We start from the raw sequence: 15,474 nt of genomic DNA, 5'->3' as shown, positions 1-15,474 counted from the left end.
TGTGTGTTGCTTGTAGGAAAATCTTCTCTTGTTGCTTTGTTTGGACTCTCCATCAAGGAAAATGAGAAAATAGGTACAATATTAAACTCACTCAAAATGTACTTGTTATATTGATATTACACAACAGTTCAATAAAGATTTTCAATGGAGCTGATATTCGGGGAAAACACTCTTCCTCTAGTGGAACTGCATGCAAAATATCATATACTGTATCTCACAAGACCATCAACCTTATCAATGATATACTGTACATGAAAGAAAAAGCTGCAAAGCTGTTTGCAAAAAACAATACATGATAAAAAATGGCAAAATATTGCCTACATACAGTTAACAATTATGAGCAATATACAGCAAACTAATCAGTTGTGACTGGGATGTATTACTCTTACTCTTATTATCATCTCCTAACAGTAATAACAATAAGTATAATTATTATTATTAATCAGGTTTTGGCAAGCCAGGCACATCAATGTCTTGGCGAGGCCGGTGCTCATTGTGGATGCTCCCTATCGCAATGTGGCCATAGGCGAACATGTTAAAAGTTTTTATTCATGCTTATTATAATTTTTTTAATGCATTATTTTTGATCTATGCTTATTATTTTTCAATTTGTGACCATTGTTTGCAATTATGAAAACTTTGCTTTCATTTATAAATCTTGTGCAATATATTTTTACTTGCGTTTTAAAATTTTGTTTTCACACTTGTTTTTTTGTTTTTATCCGTGACTGCAATTCTTTAGGCGGGATTCTGATCCCATAACCATCTCTTCAGTCAAAGTCACACTATACAGAAACAGTTACTCACATACAGCTTCTCGTCAGGTGCTGTTTCCACCAATTAGACTTATAATTTCACTGGACACTTGAAATACAATGTACATACAAATATATAGCTTAGAGTATTCACATAGGATACTTTGTCTAACATTTGAACTTATGAACTATGTTCTATGTTTTCAGCTGCCTTAAAGTACTCAACTGAGCTCTGGAATTAAAACACATGGTAGAAAAAATAATTATATCTCTTAATATACTCCTTGCATGAACACATTTATTACCCTTATTTTCATAAAACAAAAAGATTATCTTTCTTTTTTTATTTAAACTGTCACTTATGTAACTTATGACTCTCTAATGTTACATTACCAATCAAAACACATTATATATCCATAAATTCACTCTATGTTCACATTCCTGCTATCACATAGTACTGGCCATTAGCTTCATTCACGTGTAGCGCACATGGTATTCACATAGTTGAACCAAACCTTTAAACATCTATTTATGGACTATTTACACACTTTAGAGTACAAAATTTGCCATTTTCACAATTTTGACATTTATAAAATGTATTTCCATGACAATTTATACATCTCATACATGGTGAAGGAAGATATTAACATCAATAAAAACACAGGACACACCACTGCTGCTTCTCCTTCTGAGTCTGTGAATTGTCTGAGCAGTCCCCCCCCTCCCTTCCACCAGCAGGTGAACGCGTCCCAAGACAGTTGTCAAATAATCAATAGTATGTAACACTCTCAGCAAGAAATATAAATCGCAAATATTCACAAAGACCATACAAGGTCTGCATTAACGAAATTCACTTTATATATTTTAATATATAATATATTTTGATGACTAATAATTTCTTTATTTAATATTTTTCTTTATTATTGGTAACAACTAAATGTTTCAGGTGTTCATGTGTAGTTTTAGTAATTTACAGAAATACAGATATGAGCTATGTCAACTGAAGTTGCAGTCTGCAAGAATAATATCCTAGAGAATGAAATATGACTGTTTCTTATATATAAAAAAAAATTCTCATTTATGATGTCAATTGAGGCAGGAGCAGCACTCCCTGTAGTAAGTTGCTTTTGTATTAAGTATGAAAAATGAAAGAATTCAAAATAAAGAATGAAACATATATCTTTCTTTAAGAATGCTTTATTAATGCAAAAACAAAAAAGCAATGGGAAGAAAATAAGCAAAGCTTACAGATATATTTTTTTCTAGCAGATAAAAGTGCTGTTAGAGTACAATGGGGTAATTTTTCATGCATAAAAGATGGATTTGAGATGCAGGTCACAGCATGATCAGCTTTCCATAAGTACTCTTGGAGTTTAAGTTATCTGAGTTATTGCGAGCTAATTCAAGCCTCGGCAGGTCTTTAACCAGAACACCATTTCTTGAGCTGAAAATATCAGCCAGAGGGGCAGCCATTGGAGAAGGTATGTGTTCATCACACCGAGGGCCCTGTAGACTGGGTGCACATTTCACTTCATAGGTAAAATAGAAGGTGCCATATGTAAAAACACAGGGATCAGTCACAACTCCACTTCTAAGATAAGAGGTGGTGATGGCGCAGTGGATAAGACAAATGCATCTGGTGTGAGAGACCCGGGTTCAAATCCACTGTGAGACACCAATGTGTCCCTGAGCAAGACACTCAACCCCTAGTTGCTCCAGAGGCGTGCGAGCTCTGACATATATAGCAATTGTAAGTCGCTTTGGATAAAAGCGTCAGCTAAATGAATTAATGTAATGTAAGATCAAAAGAGCATGAACCAAGCAGATCACTGTTCCAGTAGCTGTCTGCATCATATACTGTAAAAGTAATTTTTTTGTCCATTCTGATCTCAATAGGACCAAACTCAAATGTTTCTGGCCACTGCGGATTATCATTATCATCAATGGTCTGAGTGCGCTTAATTTGGTTGTCATATTCAACAGTTACAGTGCCATCTGTTTGTTTAAATCTATCTCCATACAGATCTTTGGCTCTGAGACTGTAGACTTTCAGAGTGGCTAGTCCTTTTGCAGTTGGACAGCAGTTAGACTTTATCATTTGACTACTTTCACAAACAGAAGCACATCGGTCTCTTGCGCTGCACTTCCTGCCAATCTTGCAAGGCTCAGAGCAAACCTTCATAAGGGCATTTTGAATTATATAGTCTTCAACAGCTTTCTTCAGTCCTTTCCTGGCAGGGTGTTTATTACTCAGTAAGAAATGAAGGGGTTTCAGAGAGTAATGTACAATGTCAGGGAGACTCTTCAAAGACTCGTGCCAGTTATTTAGGGAATTTGGGTGTGATGAACGAGAAAAAAGTAAATCATCTCCATTTATGTTTCCTCCGATAATCTCTGTCTGACGTTCTTTGAACATGGAGCTGAACATTTCATCTGTGCCCATCTTTTTCTTCAGTTCTTGACAAAAATGTGCCCCTGTCTTCACAGTTACTACATAGTATGAACCAGAGGCTTCTACTAATATTGCTACAAGTATGATTGCATCATATAATAATTGCTGTTAATAGTGTTCATCGTCTGGTTGACTACATCTTGAATTTGTTTTTCTGAACATTTCTGCCATTTGTACATAAACTGAGAGTCCCCATCGATAAGCTACTACTAAATATTGTAGAAACTTGCTTTTATACAAATAAACTTGAATTGAATTGAATTATATCATGTCCTTTGAAGGCGGAAGAATTATGTACTAACAGCATAAATGCAATACACAACATTTTCCATTTTCCATTTAATAATCTTGCATGTTTCATATCTTAAAACGTCCTCCTCGTTATAAACAAAGCATTTATTTAATCAAGCTCCTTATTTAATCAATTTATTTAAAAATGGCTTGTTTGGATCCGAGGGGGAATATGACGTCACAAGGGCATAAACATTTGCATAAACACCACTTCCAGACCTAGACATTGACGAATAGTCATCATTTCATCACAGGTCCTGTCCACTTGCAATTGCTTAACGGCTTGCATGTGCATAATAATAATTGCCACTATCTTGTCTAGACTGGATACAGTATACAAATACATGTTCACTTTCTGACATAGTCTATCGACAATAGGACAAACGGAAAAGTGAAAGAACATTTGCTTTGACATGTTTGGTTCCCAGGATCCCAGCATCAGAAACAAGTGGATCAGAGGTTTATTCATTAATTCAAAGTATTTTTTTTTTGTAAACATGGCATAGTGTAATGGAAAGTTTGCAAAAAAACATTTGTTGAAAGATGTTGGATCTGACTGTAGTTGCATCGCAAACTATAAGTAAATTAATTTAATAATGCTTTGTCTGTAAATTATGGTTTTATATGGATAATGTTTTCAAAACACATGCAGTAGTGAGGGGGCATTGATACTGTCTCATATGCAGTGACCTTAACTGATCTTAACAGTGGCCAATTACTTAAAATCCTTAAAGGACCTGCTCACAGAATGAGCATTGAAAATATTAAATTTTCTACATATATATTTGTACTTCATTATCATTATGAGTGAATCTTAATGAACATATTATAAGGTTAGTTCACCCCAAAATGAAAGTTAGCCCATGTTTTACTCTCCCTCAAAGCATCTTTCAGATGAATCCAATTGGAGTTATACTAAAACTTTTCCTTGTTCTTCCAAGCTTTACAGTGGGAGTAGGCATCAAATAAAGTGTGTGTATCCATAAAATATTCCTGTCACGATCGGTGTTACAAAGAACCACGGGAGAGATCCAAGTGCAGGTATGTGACTTTATTAAAGGGCAAATCCAAAGGGTAAACAGTCCAGGCAGGGTCAAAACCAGAGAATCCAAACATAAACCAAAACAGATAAGAACACACAGCAAGGGCAAGACAACGGGTTAACATGAACATTAAACAAGGACTCCGTGACTAAGACTCAGACAGACCAGGTATAAATATACAAAAGGATAATGGGGAAACAGGAGACAGGTGGGGAACAATCAATTAACTAAACAAGGAGGAAGGTGACCAAATAAGGAGACAGGAAGTGATAATATGATAAACACCGTGGGAACTGAGGACACCTAGTGGAAACCCAGGGAACACAACCCAGACACTGTGATAGTACCCCCCTTCTACGGAGCGGCTCCCAGACGCTCCAAGACAGACACAAAACAGAGACCAGGAGGGAGGCGGACAGGTGGAGGCTCAGGGGGAGGGACGGAGGGCCAGAAAAGAAAAACATGGGGAACAGGCACCAGAATGTAAACACAACACAGAAAGACCAGGAGGGAGGAGGACCGGAGGAGGTTCAGGGGGAGGGACGGAGGGCCAGACTAACAGAAAGGAACAGGGACAGACATTAACACAAAAAGGAAAAAACAACATGAAGCCCCCCAGGGCGGAGCAGAAGACCACCACACCCTTGTGGTCAAGGTCAGAGTCCTCCAGGGCGGAGCGGAAGACCACCACAACCGTGTAGTCAGGGCCAGCGCCCCCCAGGGTGGAGCAGAAGACCACCATGTCCATGTGGTCAGAGCGGAAGCCCCCCAGGACGGAGCAGAAGACCACCACGTCCGTGTGGTCAGAGCGGAAGTCCCCCAGGGCGGAGCAGAGGACCACCATGTCCGCGTGGTCAGAGCGGAAGCCCCCCAGGGCGGAGCAGAGGACCACCACAACCGTGTAGTAAGGGCAAGCGCCCCCCAGGGTGGAGCAGAAGACCACCATGTCCGTGTGGTCAGAGCGGAAGCCCCCCAGGGCGGAGCAGATGACCACCACGCCCCTGTGGTCGATGCCGGAGTCCAACAGGGCGGAGCAGAAGGCCACCCAGTGACTTGACCTGACTCTGAAAGGTCCACGATGACTAGCCTTGTCTCTGGAAAGTCCATGGTACCTAGCCCTGGCTCTGGAAGGTCATCAGTGATTGGCCCTGACTCTGGGAGGTCATCGGTGACTAGTCCTGACTCTGGGAGGTCATCGGTGACTAGTCCTGACTCTGGGAGGTCAACGGTGACTAACCCTGAATCTGAAGGGTCCACAAGCACCTGACTAGCCTCTGGAAGGTCAACCGGAACCTCACTCAACTCTGAAAATTCAACAGTCACCTGACTCGACTCTGGAAGGTCAACAGGAACTTGACTCGACCTTGGAGGGTCAACAGGAACCGCCTCGGCCTCCGGAACGGCATCGGGCACCGCCTCGGCCTCCGGAACAGCATCGGGCACCGCCTCGGCATCGGGCACCGCCTCGGCCTCCGGCACCGCCTCGGCATCGGGCACCGCCTCGGCCTCCGGAACGGCATCGGGCACCGCCTCGGCATCGGGCACCGCCTCGGCATCGGACACCGCCTCGGACTCCGGAACAGCATCGGCATCGGGCACCGCCTCGGCCTCCGGAACGGCATCGGCATCGGGCACCGCCTCAGCCTCCGGAACTGAGGCCGGGCACCGCATCGGCCTCCGGAACGGCATCGGCATCGGGCACCGCCTCAGCCTCCGGAACGGCATCGGGCACCGCCTCGGCCTCCGGAACAGCATCGGGCACCGCCTCGGCATCGGGCACCGCCTCTGCATCGGACACCGCCTCGGCCTCCGGAACAGCATCGGGCACCGCCTCGGCCTCCGGCACCGCCTCGGCATCGGGCACCGCCTCGGCCTCCGGAACAGCATCGGGCACTGCCTCGGCCTCCGGAACAGCATCGGGCAACGCCTCGGCCTCCGGAACAGTCTCGGGCAACGCCTCGGCCTCCGGAACAGTCTCGGGCACCGCCTCGGGAATGTCCTCCTGGACGGCAGCGGTCCGCTCGGGAACATTCTCTGGGCTTTGAGGAACGGTAGACGCCTGTCTCCTCCTCCGCCCTCTATGATGGCGAGTCGGTGGCACCTTGTCTGGAGACTCATGCGCTGAGTCGGCCATCTTGTGCTGTGGTGCTGGGCTGGCGGCCATCTTGTGCTGTGGCTCTAAGCTGGCGGCCATCTTGAATCTGGATCAGTGACTGACTTGGGCATTGGCGCTGGGTTAGCGGCCATCTTGGCGGAAGAGACAGGAGTGGCTGGGGCATGCCACGGAAGCCTATGCTGCAAGAAGTACACGAATTCCCAGAATTCCAGTGTCTCTAAATGCCCCATCACCTCCTGAGAAACTGGATCATCCAGCCCGCTGTTGAAATAATCCTTCAGAGCCGCATCGTTGTATCCCATACCCTCGGCCAGGGACCAGAACACCTGTGCCAGGGCACCCACCTCATTGCCCTCTTGGCGGAGGGCGATCAGCCGGAGATACTTAGCTCTCCGCTCCGCCATCTTGGCTGGGGAACGGGAAAAAGACATACCGCTGGATCTCAGTGTGACGGAGTCCTTCTGTCACGATCGGTGTTGCAAAGAACCACGGGAGAGATCCAAGTGCAGGTATGTGACTTTATTAAAGGGCAAATCCAAAGGGTAAACAGTCCAGGCAGGGTCAAAACCAGAGAATCCAAACATAAACCAAAACAGATAAGAACACACAGCAAGGGCAAGACAACGGGTTAACATGAACATTAAACAAGGACTCCGTGACTAAGACTCAGACAGACCAGGTATAAATATACAAAAGGATAATGGGGAGACAGGTGGGGAACAATCAATTAACTAAACAAGGAGGAAGGTGACCAAATAAGGAGACAGGAAGTGATAATATGATAAACACCGTGGGAACTGAGGACACCTAGTGGAAACCCAGGGAACACAACCCAGACACTGTGACAATTCCTCACACAGATCTGGGGGATGAATAAAGGCCTCCTGTAGCGAATCATTGTGTTTTTGTAAAAAAAAAAAAAAAAAAAGTAATCATTACATAGAATATTTAAAATGTATTAAATACTCTTTTCTCACTTTCGTTGACTGTCCTGCGTGCAAGCCGTTCTAGGTGAATGACATACGACGTATGCATAAATGTAAAGCAGCGGTTCTTTATCCTGTTCCTTGCAACCCCCTGCTCTGCACATGCTTTTCATCTCTCTCTCTCTCTCTCTCTCTCACCTGATTCATCAATGAACTTTGTTCGAATTATACACTTTATGTGTATAGACAGACAGATATTTTCATGCAGCTATAAGAAGCATTGAACATGGACGTGCAAACGGTTGCCGTGGTAGTGAGCAATACTTACTGCCAAACACTTCTTACTGTTACAAAAATGCTACAACGCAATCATGTATTCTGCTTTATTAAAGATCAAGATAAAACTGTATATTAAAATCTAAAATAAGCAGTAGCATTTACAAATAAGAGCGTATCAAAAAGTATAAGACAAATTCTGAACCTTCACAATCACAACACACAGGGCCAGCCAACCAGTCTGAGCCCATTTTGTATTTCTGATGGATGGGCTTCATAAAACCAGGAAAACAGAGCATTCATAGGAGAAGGGACAGAGCGGTATAGAACAAAGGTGAATTATGTGAAAAATAATGTGTATTTTTAAAAACGAAGCATTGGGTGTTAAACTGCACCCCATAAACACAATCAAGCCTAAAAAAGCAGTCAACCACCCCTTTAACCAAAATTTAACAAGAACAATGCCAAAGTTGTTACAATAGCATTATTATAAAATAAAAAATAATGTTGTAACAAGGCTACCTTAAGCAGGGATTGAACCCAAGTTTTTGGCACTCTAAGAGTGTGAATTTACTCACTGAGCTACTCCCAGACAGTTAAAACTAAGAGCAGAAGAGCAAAAAGAGCCAAGGGACTTGAATCTTCAAAAAGTAAGAATAACCTTTACTAGAGAAAACAAAGTACAAAACAAACGTACAAACTTAGTTATCATCAAAAAAAAAAAAAAAAAAAAGACACAAGGGTACAAAAATACAAGCACAAATCAAACTTGGCAACTGGATACACAGGAAGCATAGGCTCAAGACTGAACACAATACCAGGGAACAAACAGACTTCTAAAGGGTCAAACACAGGTGTGAGGAATCAAAGCTGATGAGCAGAACACTGAACACGGTACATGATGGCGCCCTCTGGAGGAGCGGAGAGACCAGAGTTCATAGGGCAAGAGCCAGCTGCAGTTCTGAAGGGAACATGACAAAGTACTCAAGGAGAGTGACCCCTGCAGGCCAGGATGAAAACCGAAATCCAGGTACGAGCCCATTACTGTACGAGCCAACCAAACGCCTTCCAAAACCGGGACGTAAACTGTGGCCCTTGATCAGAAACCATATCCTGGGGAAAGCCATGGATTCTGAACACGTTTCATCAGAAGTTCTGCAGTTTGGTTAGCTGTGGGGAGTTTGGGCATGGGCAAGAGGTGACAAGTCTTAGAAAATCTATCTACCATCACCAGAATTACTGTGTTTCCCTGAGATGGGGGCAAGCCTGTGAGGAAATCCAGGGAGATGTGAGACTATGGACGTCTCGCGATAGGCAGTGGGTGCAGTAAACCATGATGGTGAGTTCTTGACTCCTTGCACTGGGCATACAAGGCCTGAACATCTCTGAAACTTGGGCCACCAAAACTTCCTCTGAATCAGCTTGCAGGTTCTAGTGGTTCCAGGGTGTCCAGAGGGGAGGGATGCATGTGCCCATTGCAGGACCTCAGAGCGCATACAATTTGGGACAAAGAGAAACCCTACAGGGCCATTACCTGAACCAGGCTGTTGCTGTTGGGCTCTCCTGACAGTGATCTCAATAACCCACTTGATGGGGGCTATCACCCTGGATGTGCATAACTCCCTCTTAGGTGCCTCAGAATGCCTCGAGAGTGCATCTGGCTTGAGATTTTTGGAACCTGGGCGATAAGAGAGAATGAAATTAAACCGGTTAAAAAAAGAGGGCCCAACTGGCTTGTCACGAGTTTAACCTATTGGCATCCCGAATGTAGGTGAGATTTTGATGGTCTGTTCAGATGAGGAATGGGTGTTTGGCGTCCTCAAGCCAGTTCCTCCACTCCTCCAATGCCATCTTAATGGCCAACAACTCCCTGTTCCCAATGTCACAATTTCTCTGTTGGAGTAAGACGGCGAGAGAAAAATGCACATGGGTGAAGCTTATAATCACTCTTACACTTCTGTGACAAGACCACTCCTACCCCCACATCTGAGGCATCCACCTCCAGGACAAAGGGCAGCTCTGGGTCAGGGAGAGTTAGAATGGGGGCATATGTGAAGCATTGTTTCAGTGTATTGAAGGCATGGCCAGCTCCGCCGGTCCACATGAATGTCCTGTTAGACTTCTTTGTGAATGAGGAGAGAGGCTTTGCAACAGAACTAAAATTTCTTATGAATCTCCTGTAGAAATTAGACAACCCCAGAAAGCTCTGTACCTGCTTGACTGAAGTGGGTCGGGGCCAGTCCAGGACTGCTCAGATCTTGACAGGAACCATCTGGAGGCTGCCCTTTTACACATGGAAGCCAAGAAAAGAGACAGCTGGGACATGGAACTCTTCTCAAGCTTAACAAAGAGCTTGTGCTTCAACAGCTGGGCCAGGACCTGTCTGACATACTGAATGTGTTCTTGGGGGTTGCGGGAGAATATCAGAATATCAGATATATAACAGATATTCTGTAATAAAGTAATCCATATGAAAACAACGCCATGTCTGTTTTTCATGTCTCCCTTCATTATATCTAATGTGACCACGCCCCCGCGCTGAACGCGCTATTCAGATTCAAACTGAAGCGCGCGGCTTGAATACGCCCACACAGAAGAAAACGCTGCGAGACTGTTCTTCAAGTTCTTATTTTACTGTTTGCTTCGCGATGAGAGGAATAAGACATAATTCACCCCAAAAAGATGTCATGTGGTTGAGGATTTGAGAAATGGATTTGAAAAAAAAGAATGAAGCACTTTATTCAGCAGAGATCATAAACATGAGTAAGTCTCTTTTTATTTATTTATATACTTGTACTAGTTTTCACGTAACGTGTAAACATTTTACTAGTTAGACTTTTTCCAAAGACTTTTTCCAAACTATAATTCCTGACTAAATATATAATCAAGTTAAACATTATGAAGTTTCAATAACAATATACAATATATACCATTCAAACGCTTGATGTAAATAATATAAATGTAACAAATAAATAACTGTAGGCTAACAAATGTAAAAACAATGCTGTTCTTTCAATTTATTCCCCCCAAAAAACAAAAAAAAATATTCTCAGCTCTTTTCAACATTAATAATAATAATGATAATAATAACAACAATAAATGTTTTTTGTAGAAAATAAGATTGTTAAAAGTATTTCTGAAGGATTGTGTGACTGGAGTAATGATGCAAATTTAATTTGTTTGAAAGTCAGCTTTGATTGTTCCTGATAAACTGTTTAACTGCTCCCCCAAGTGGATATTAAAGTATGTTGTGGGATAATTAAATATATTCTAAATAAACTACAAACATAAAATTATATAGATTTATTTTGTTCTCACATTCTTTCTTGTAAATCCTTCCTCTCAGTGGCACAGCTGACTGAGAGGCTCATTATGCAGCTCATTATGCAGGCCTTTGTCTTCTCAGGTGTAAATCACAATGATATTCATGATAGTTGACGCCTACTCGCATATGACTTTTACCAACAAAAAGTGTCTTAGAAAATTTAAATCAATATATTGTTTTCAGTGGATTCTGTACTTGTTCCCGGTGCGTGTTGGACTCCGGCAGGGCTGCCCTTTGTCGCCGGTTCTGTTCATGATTTTTATGGACAGAATTTCTAGGCGCAGCCAGGGGCCGGAGGGGGTCAGGTTTGGTGACAACACGATTTCGTCTCTGCTCTTTGCGGATGATGTTGTCGTGTTGGCCTCATCAAGCCAGGACCTTCAGCATGCACTGGGACGGTTTGCAGCCGAGTGTGAAGCAGCTGGGATGAGAATCAGCACCTCCAAATCCAAGGCCATGGTCCTCAGTCGGAAAAGGGTGGCTTGCCCTCTTCAGGTTGGTGGAGAGTTCCTGCCTCAAGTGGAGGAGTTTAAGTATCTTGGGGTCTTGTTCACGAGTGAGGGAAGGATGGAACGGGAGATTGACAGACGGATCGGTGCAGCTTCTGCAGTAATGCGGTCGATGTACCGGTCTGTCGTGGTGAAGAAAGAGCTGAGCCGCAAGGCGAAGCTCTCGATTTACCAGTCAATCTACGTTCCTACTCTCACCTATGGTCATGAGCTTTGGGTCATGACCGAAAGGACAAGATCCCGGATACAGGCGGCCGAAATGAGCTTTCTCCGCAGGGTGGCTGGGCGATCCCTTAGAGATAGGGTGAGAAGCTCAGTCACCCGGGAGGAGCTCAGAGTAGAGCCGCTGCTCCTCCACATCGAGAGGGGTCAGCTGAGGTGGCTCGGGCATCTGTTCCGGATGCCTCCTGGACGCCTTCCCGGGAAGGTGTTCCGGGCGCGTCCCACTGGGAGGAGACCACGGGGAAGACCTAGGACACGCTGGAGAGACTATGTCTCCCGGCTGGCCTGGGAACGCCTCGGTGTCCCCCCAGAAGAGCTGGAGGAAGTGTCTAGGGAGAGGGAAGTCTGGGGTTCTCTGCTTAGACTGCTGCCCCCGCGACCCGGCCCCGGATAAGCGGAAGAAGATGAAGATGAATGAATATTGTTTTCTGTGAGTGAGTAAACAAGATGATTTTCACATCATTTAGAAAGAAAAATTCTAGGCTACAAGCTCCAGTTCTCAAAAATCCCGGGAACCATTGTTCTTTATGTGTTTTATGGCCATATTCAAGTGATTTAACATTTTTAGTTTTTCACTAACCACGCATAACATTTTTTTTCTCAAAAACACAATCATGTACATGCATGCATTTCACATATTATTATAGCCCAGTTTGTGCTGATTACAGTGAGATTAGACATTACCCATTTAGATATTTATAAGAAACTGAAAAAAGCACAAATGTCAGGGCATGACAAAACTTCTCCAGGCCCCAAAAATACCCTTAGACTCCAGAGGGTTAACCAGCTCGAATGGCATTACCTGGTACTCATAGTGGCCTATCGGTGTATTAAATGCAGTCTTCCATTCGTCCCCCTCCCGGATCCTGACAAGATAGTATGCATTTCGAAGGTCCAGTTTGGTAAAGATGGTGGCCCCCTGTAGGATCACAAAGGCTGTGGTCATAAGTGGGAGGGGTAACGATTCTTGATTGTGATGGTATTTAAACCTCCATAATCAATACAAGGTTTGAGATTACCATCCTTCTTTTCAATAAAATGAACTCAGGATGCTTGGGAGGGTAAACAGGGCACTTGCTAATGACTGGTTCAATCCCGGGAATAGCCATGACTTCCATGGATGGGGCTTTGAGCCTAAAGATGGAATTGCTCTTGGGACTGTCGGACATTGATCCTTGGACAGGCTTCAGCTCTGGGGAACCGCAGAATGCTGTATTTGAAAGTTGGCAGTGTGTTCCCCAAACTGTGATGACTCCTCTGGACTAATAAATATTGGGGTTATGAACAGTCAACCATGGAGCGCCGAGGATTATAGGGAGTTTAGGAGTATGAATTAAGAAAAACTGAATCAATTCCTGGTGGATCCCCATTTTTAACTGAAGAGGAGGCATGCACTAAGTGACCTGACCTGATCCCAGCAGGCTGCCATCAACTGCAGTAATGTTAAGGGGTTCTTAGAGAGTCACGGGATGAATTGCAAAACAAAAGCGCATACTTGATGGTGTTGCTGGCCCATGGTGATTGTGGCCTGGATCTTCAAACCTAAGGTCCCTGAACAGGGGAGGGTTCCTATTCTCATCCAGGCCTCCCTACTTCAGGAAAAGACTTGGCTTTTCCCGAAAGCTCAGGACAGTTGGCACGAAAGTGACCTGGCTTGCCACAGTAGAGGCAGCATCTCTCTCTCATCCTCCTATGTGGACTTCAGCTCGGCCTTTAACACTATCATTCCAAACCTCCTCCTGCCCAAACTAACTCAGCTCTCCATGCCCACCTCCATCTGTCAGTGGATCAACAGGTTCCTGACAGACAGGCAGCAGCTAGTGAGGCTGGGAAAATACACATCCAGCACCCGTACAATCAGTATCGGAGCTCCCCAGGGCTGTGTTCTCTCCCACTGCTCTTCTCCCTGTACACTAATGAATTCACGTCTAAGGACCCCTCTGTCAAGCTCCTGAAGTTTGCAGACGACACCACATTCATCGGCCTCATTCAGGACGGTGACGAGTCAGCTTACAGACAGGAGGTTAAAGAGCTGGCTGTCTGGTGCAGCCTCAACAACCTGGAGCTTAACACACTCAAAACAGTGGAGATGATCGTGGACTTCAGAAGAAACCCCCCTGCTCTCCACCCACTCACCATCGTGAACAGTACTGTGACTACAGTGGAGTCATTCAGGTTCCTGGGCACCACTATCTCTTGGGACCTGAAGTGGGACATCCACATTGACTCAATTGTGAAAAAGGCCCAGCAGAGGTTGTACTTCCTTCACCAGCTGAGGAAATTCAACCTACCACAAGAGCTGCTGAAACAGTTCTCCACCATCATTTAATCCTTCCTCTGCACTTTAGCAACTGTCTGGTTCAGCTCAGCTTCTAAATCTGACCTCAGAAGACTATAGAGGTTAGTCCGGACTGCTGAGCGAATCATCGGTACAACCCTCCCTTCTATTCAAGAACTGTAATTATCCAGAGTGAGCAAAAGGGCTGGCAAAATCACTCTGGACTCCTCACATCCAGCACACTCCCTCTTTGAACTGTTGCCATCTGGTCGATGCTACAGAGCACTGAGTACCAGAATGACCAGACACAGGAACAGCTTCTTCCCACAGGCAAACTATCTAATGAACATTTGATAATAACTGTGAAACACACTACACTTTTTATATTTATATACACATACACTTATTTACAACCCGAATTCCGGAAAAGTTGGGACGTTTTTTAAATTTTAATAAAATGAAAACTAAAAGACTTTCAAATCACATGAGCCAATATTTTGTTCACAATAGAACATAGATAACATAGCAAATGTTTAATCTGAGAAAGTTTACAATTTTATGCACAAAATGAGCTCATTTCAATTTTGATTTCTGCTACAGGTCTCAAAATAGTTGGGAAGGGGCATGTTTACCATGGTGTAGCATCTTTTCAAAACAGTTTGAAGACGTCTGGGCATTGAGGCTATGAGTTGCTGGAGTTTTGCTGTTGGAATTTGGTCCCATTCTTGCCTTATATAGATTTCCATCTGCTGAAGAGTTCGTGGTCGTCTTTGACGTATTTTTCGTTTAATGATGCGGCAAATGTTCTCTATAGGTGAAAGATCTGGACTGCAGGCAGGCCAGGTTAGCACCCGGACTCTTCTACGACGAAGCCAGACGAATACCATCAGAGATGCTGGCTTTTGAACTGAACGCTGATAACATGCTGGAAGGTCTCCCTCCTCTTTAGCCCGGAGGACACTGCGTCCGTGATTTCCAACAAGAATGTCAAATTTGGACTCGTCTGACCATAAAACACTATTCCACTTAGAAATAGTCCATTTTAAATGAGCCTTGGCCCACAGGACACGACGGCGCTTCTGGACCATGTTCACATATGGCTTCCTTTTTGCATGATAGAGCTTTAGTTGGCATCTGCTGATGGCACGGCGGATTGTGTTTACCGACAGTGGTTTCTGAAAGTATTCCTGGGCCCATTTAGTAATGTCATTGACACAATCATGCCGATGAGTGATGCAGTGTCGTCTGAGAGCCCGAAGACCACGGGCATCCAATAAAGGT

At 44.0% G+C, this 15,474-nt stretch overlaps 1 protein-coding gene across 1 annotated transcript in view; it reads right to left on the bottom strand.

Annotated features, from left to right (window-relative positions):
* Positions 1–1,983: 1,983 nt before the first annotated feature.
* LOC132144885 (perforin-1-like) overlaps positions 1,984–15,474 on the bottom strand; it is a 33,906-nt gene continuing 20,415 nt past the window's right edge. Inside the window, exons 2-7 of the mRNA XM_059555435.1 lie at positions 12,678–12,834; positions 10,072–10,143; positions 9,813–9,878; positions 9,394–9,537; positions 2,559–3,281; positions 1,984–2,353 (exon numbers count right to left, since the gene is read on the bottom strand). Coding sequence (XP_059411418.1) covers positions 2,091–2,353; positions 2,559–3,281; positions 9,394–9,537; positions 9,813–9,878; positions 10,072–10,143; positions 12,678–12,834 — 1,425 coding nt within the window. The 3' untranslated portion in view covers positions 1,984–2,090. The remainder of the gene's footprint in view (positions 2,354–2,558; positions 3,282–9,393; positions 9,538–9,812; positions 9,879–10,071; positions 10,144–12,677; positions 12,835–15,474) is intronic.

The sequence above is a fragment of the Carassius carassius genome, chromosome 8, assembly GCF_963082965.1.
Source record: "Carassius carassius chromosome 8, fCarCar2.1, whole genome shotgun sequence".
NCBI classification, from domain to species: Eukaryota; Metazoa; Chordata; class Actinopteri; order Cypriniformes; family Cyprinidae; genus Carassius; species Carassius carassius.
This window is presented reverse-complemented; position numbering and strand designations above follow the sequence as displayed.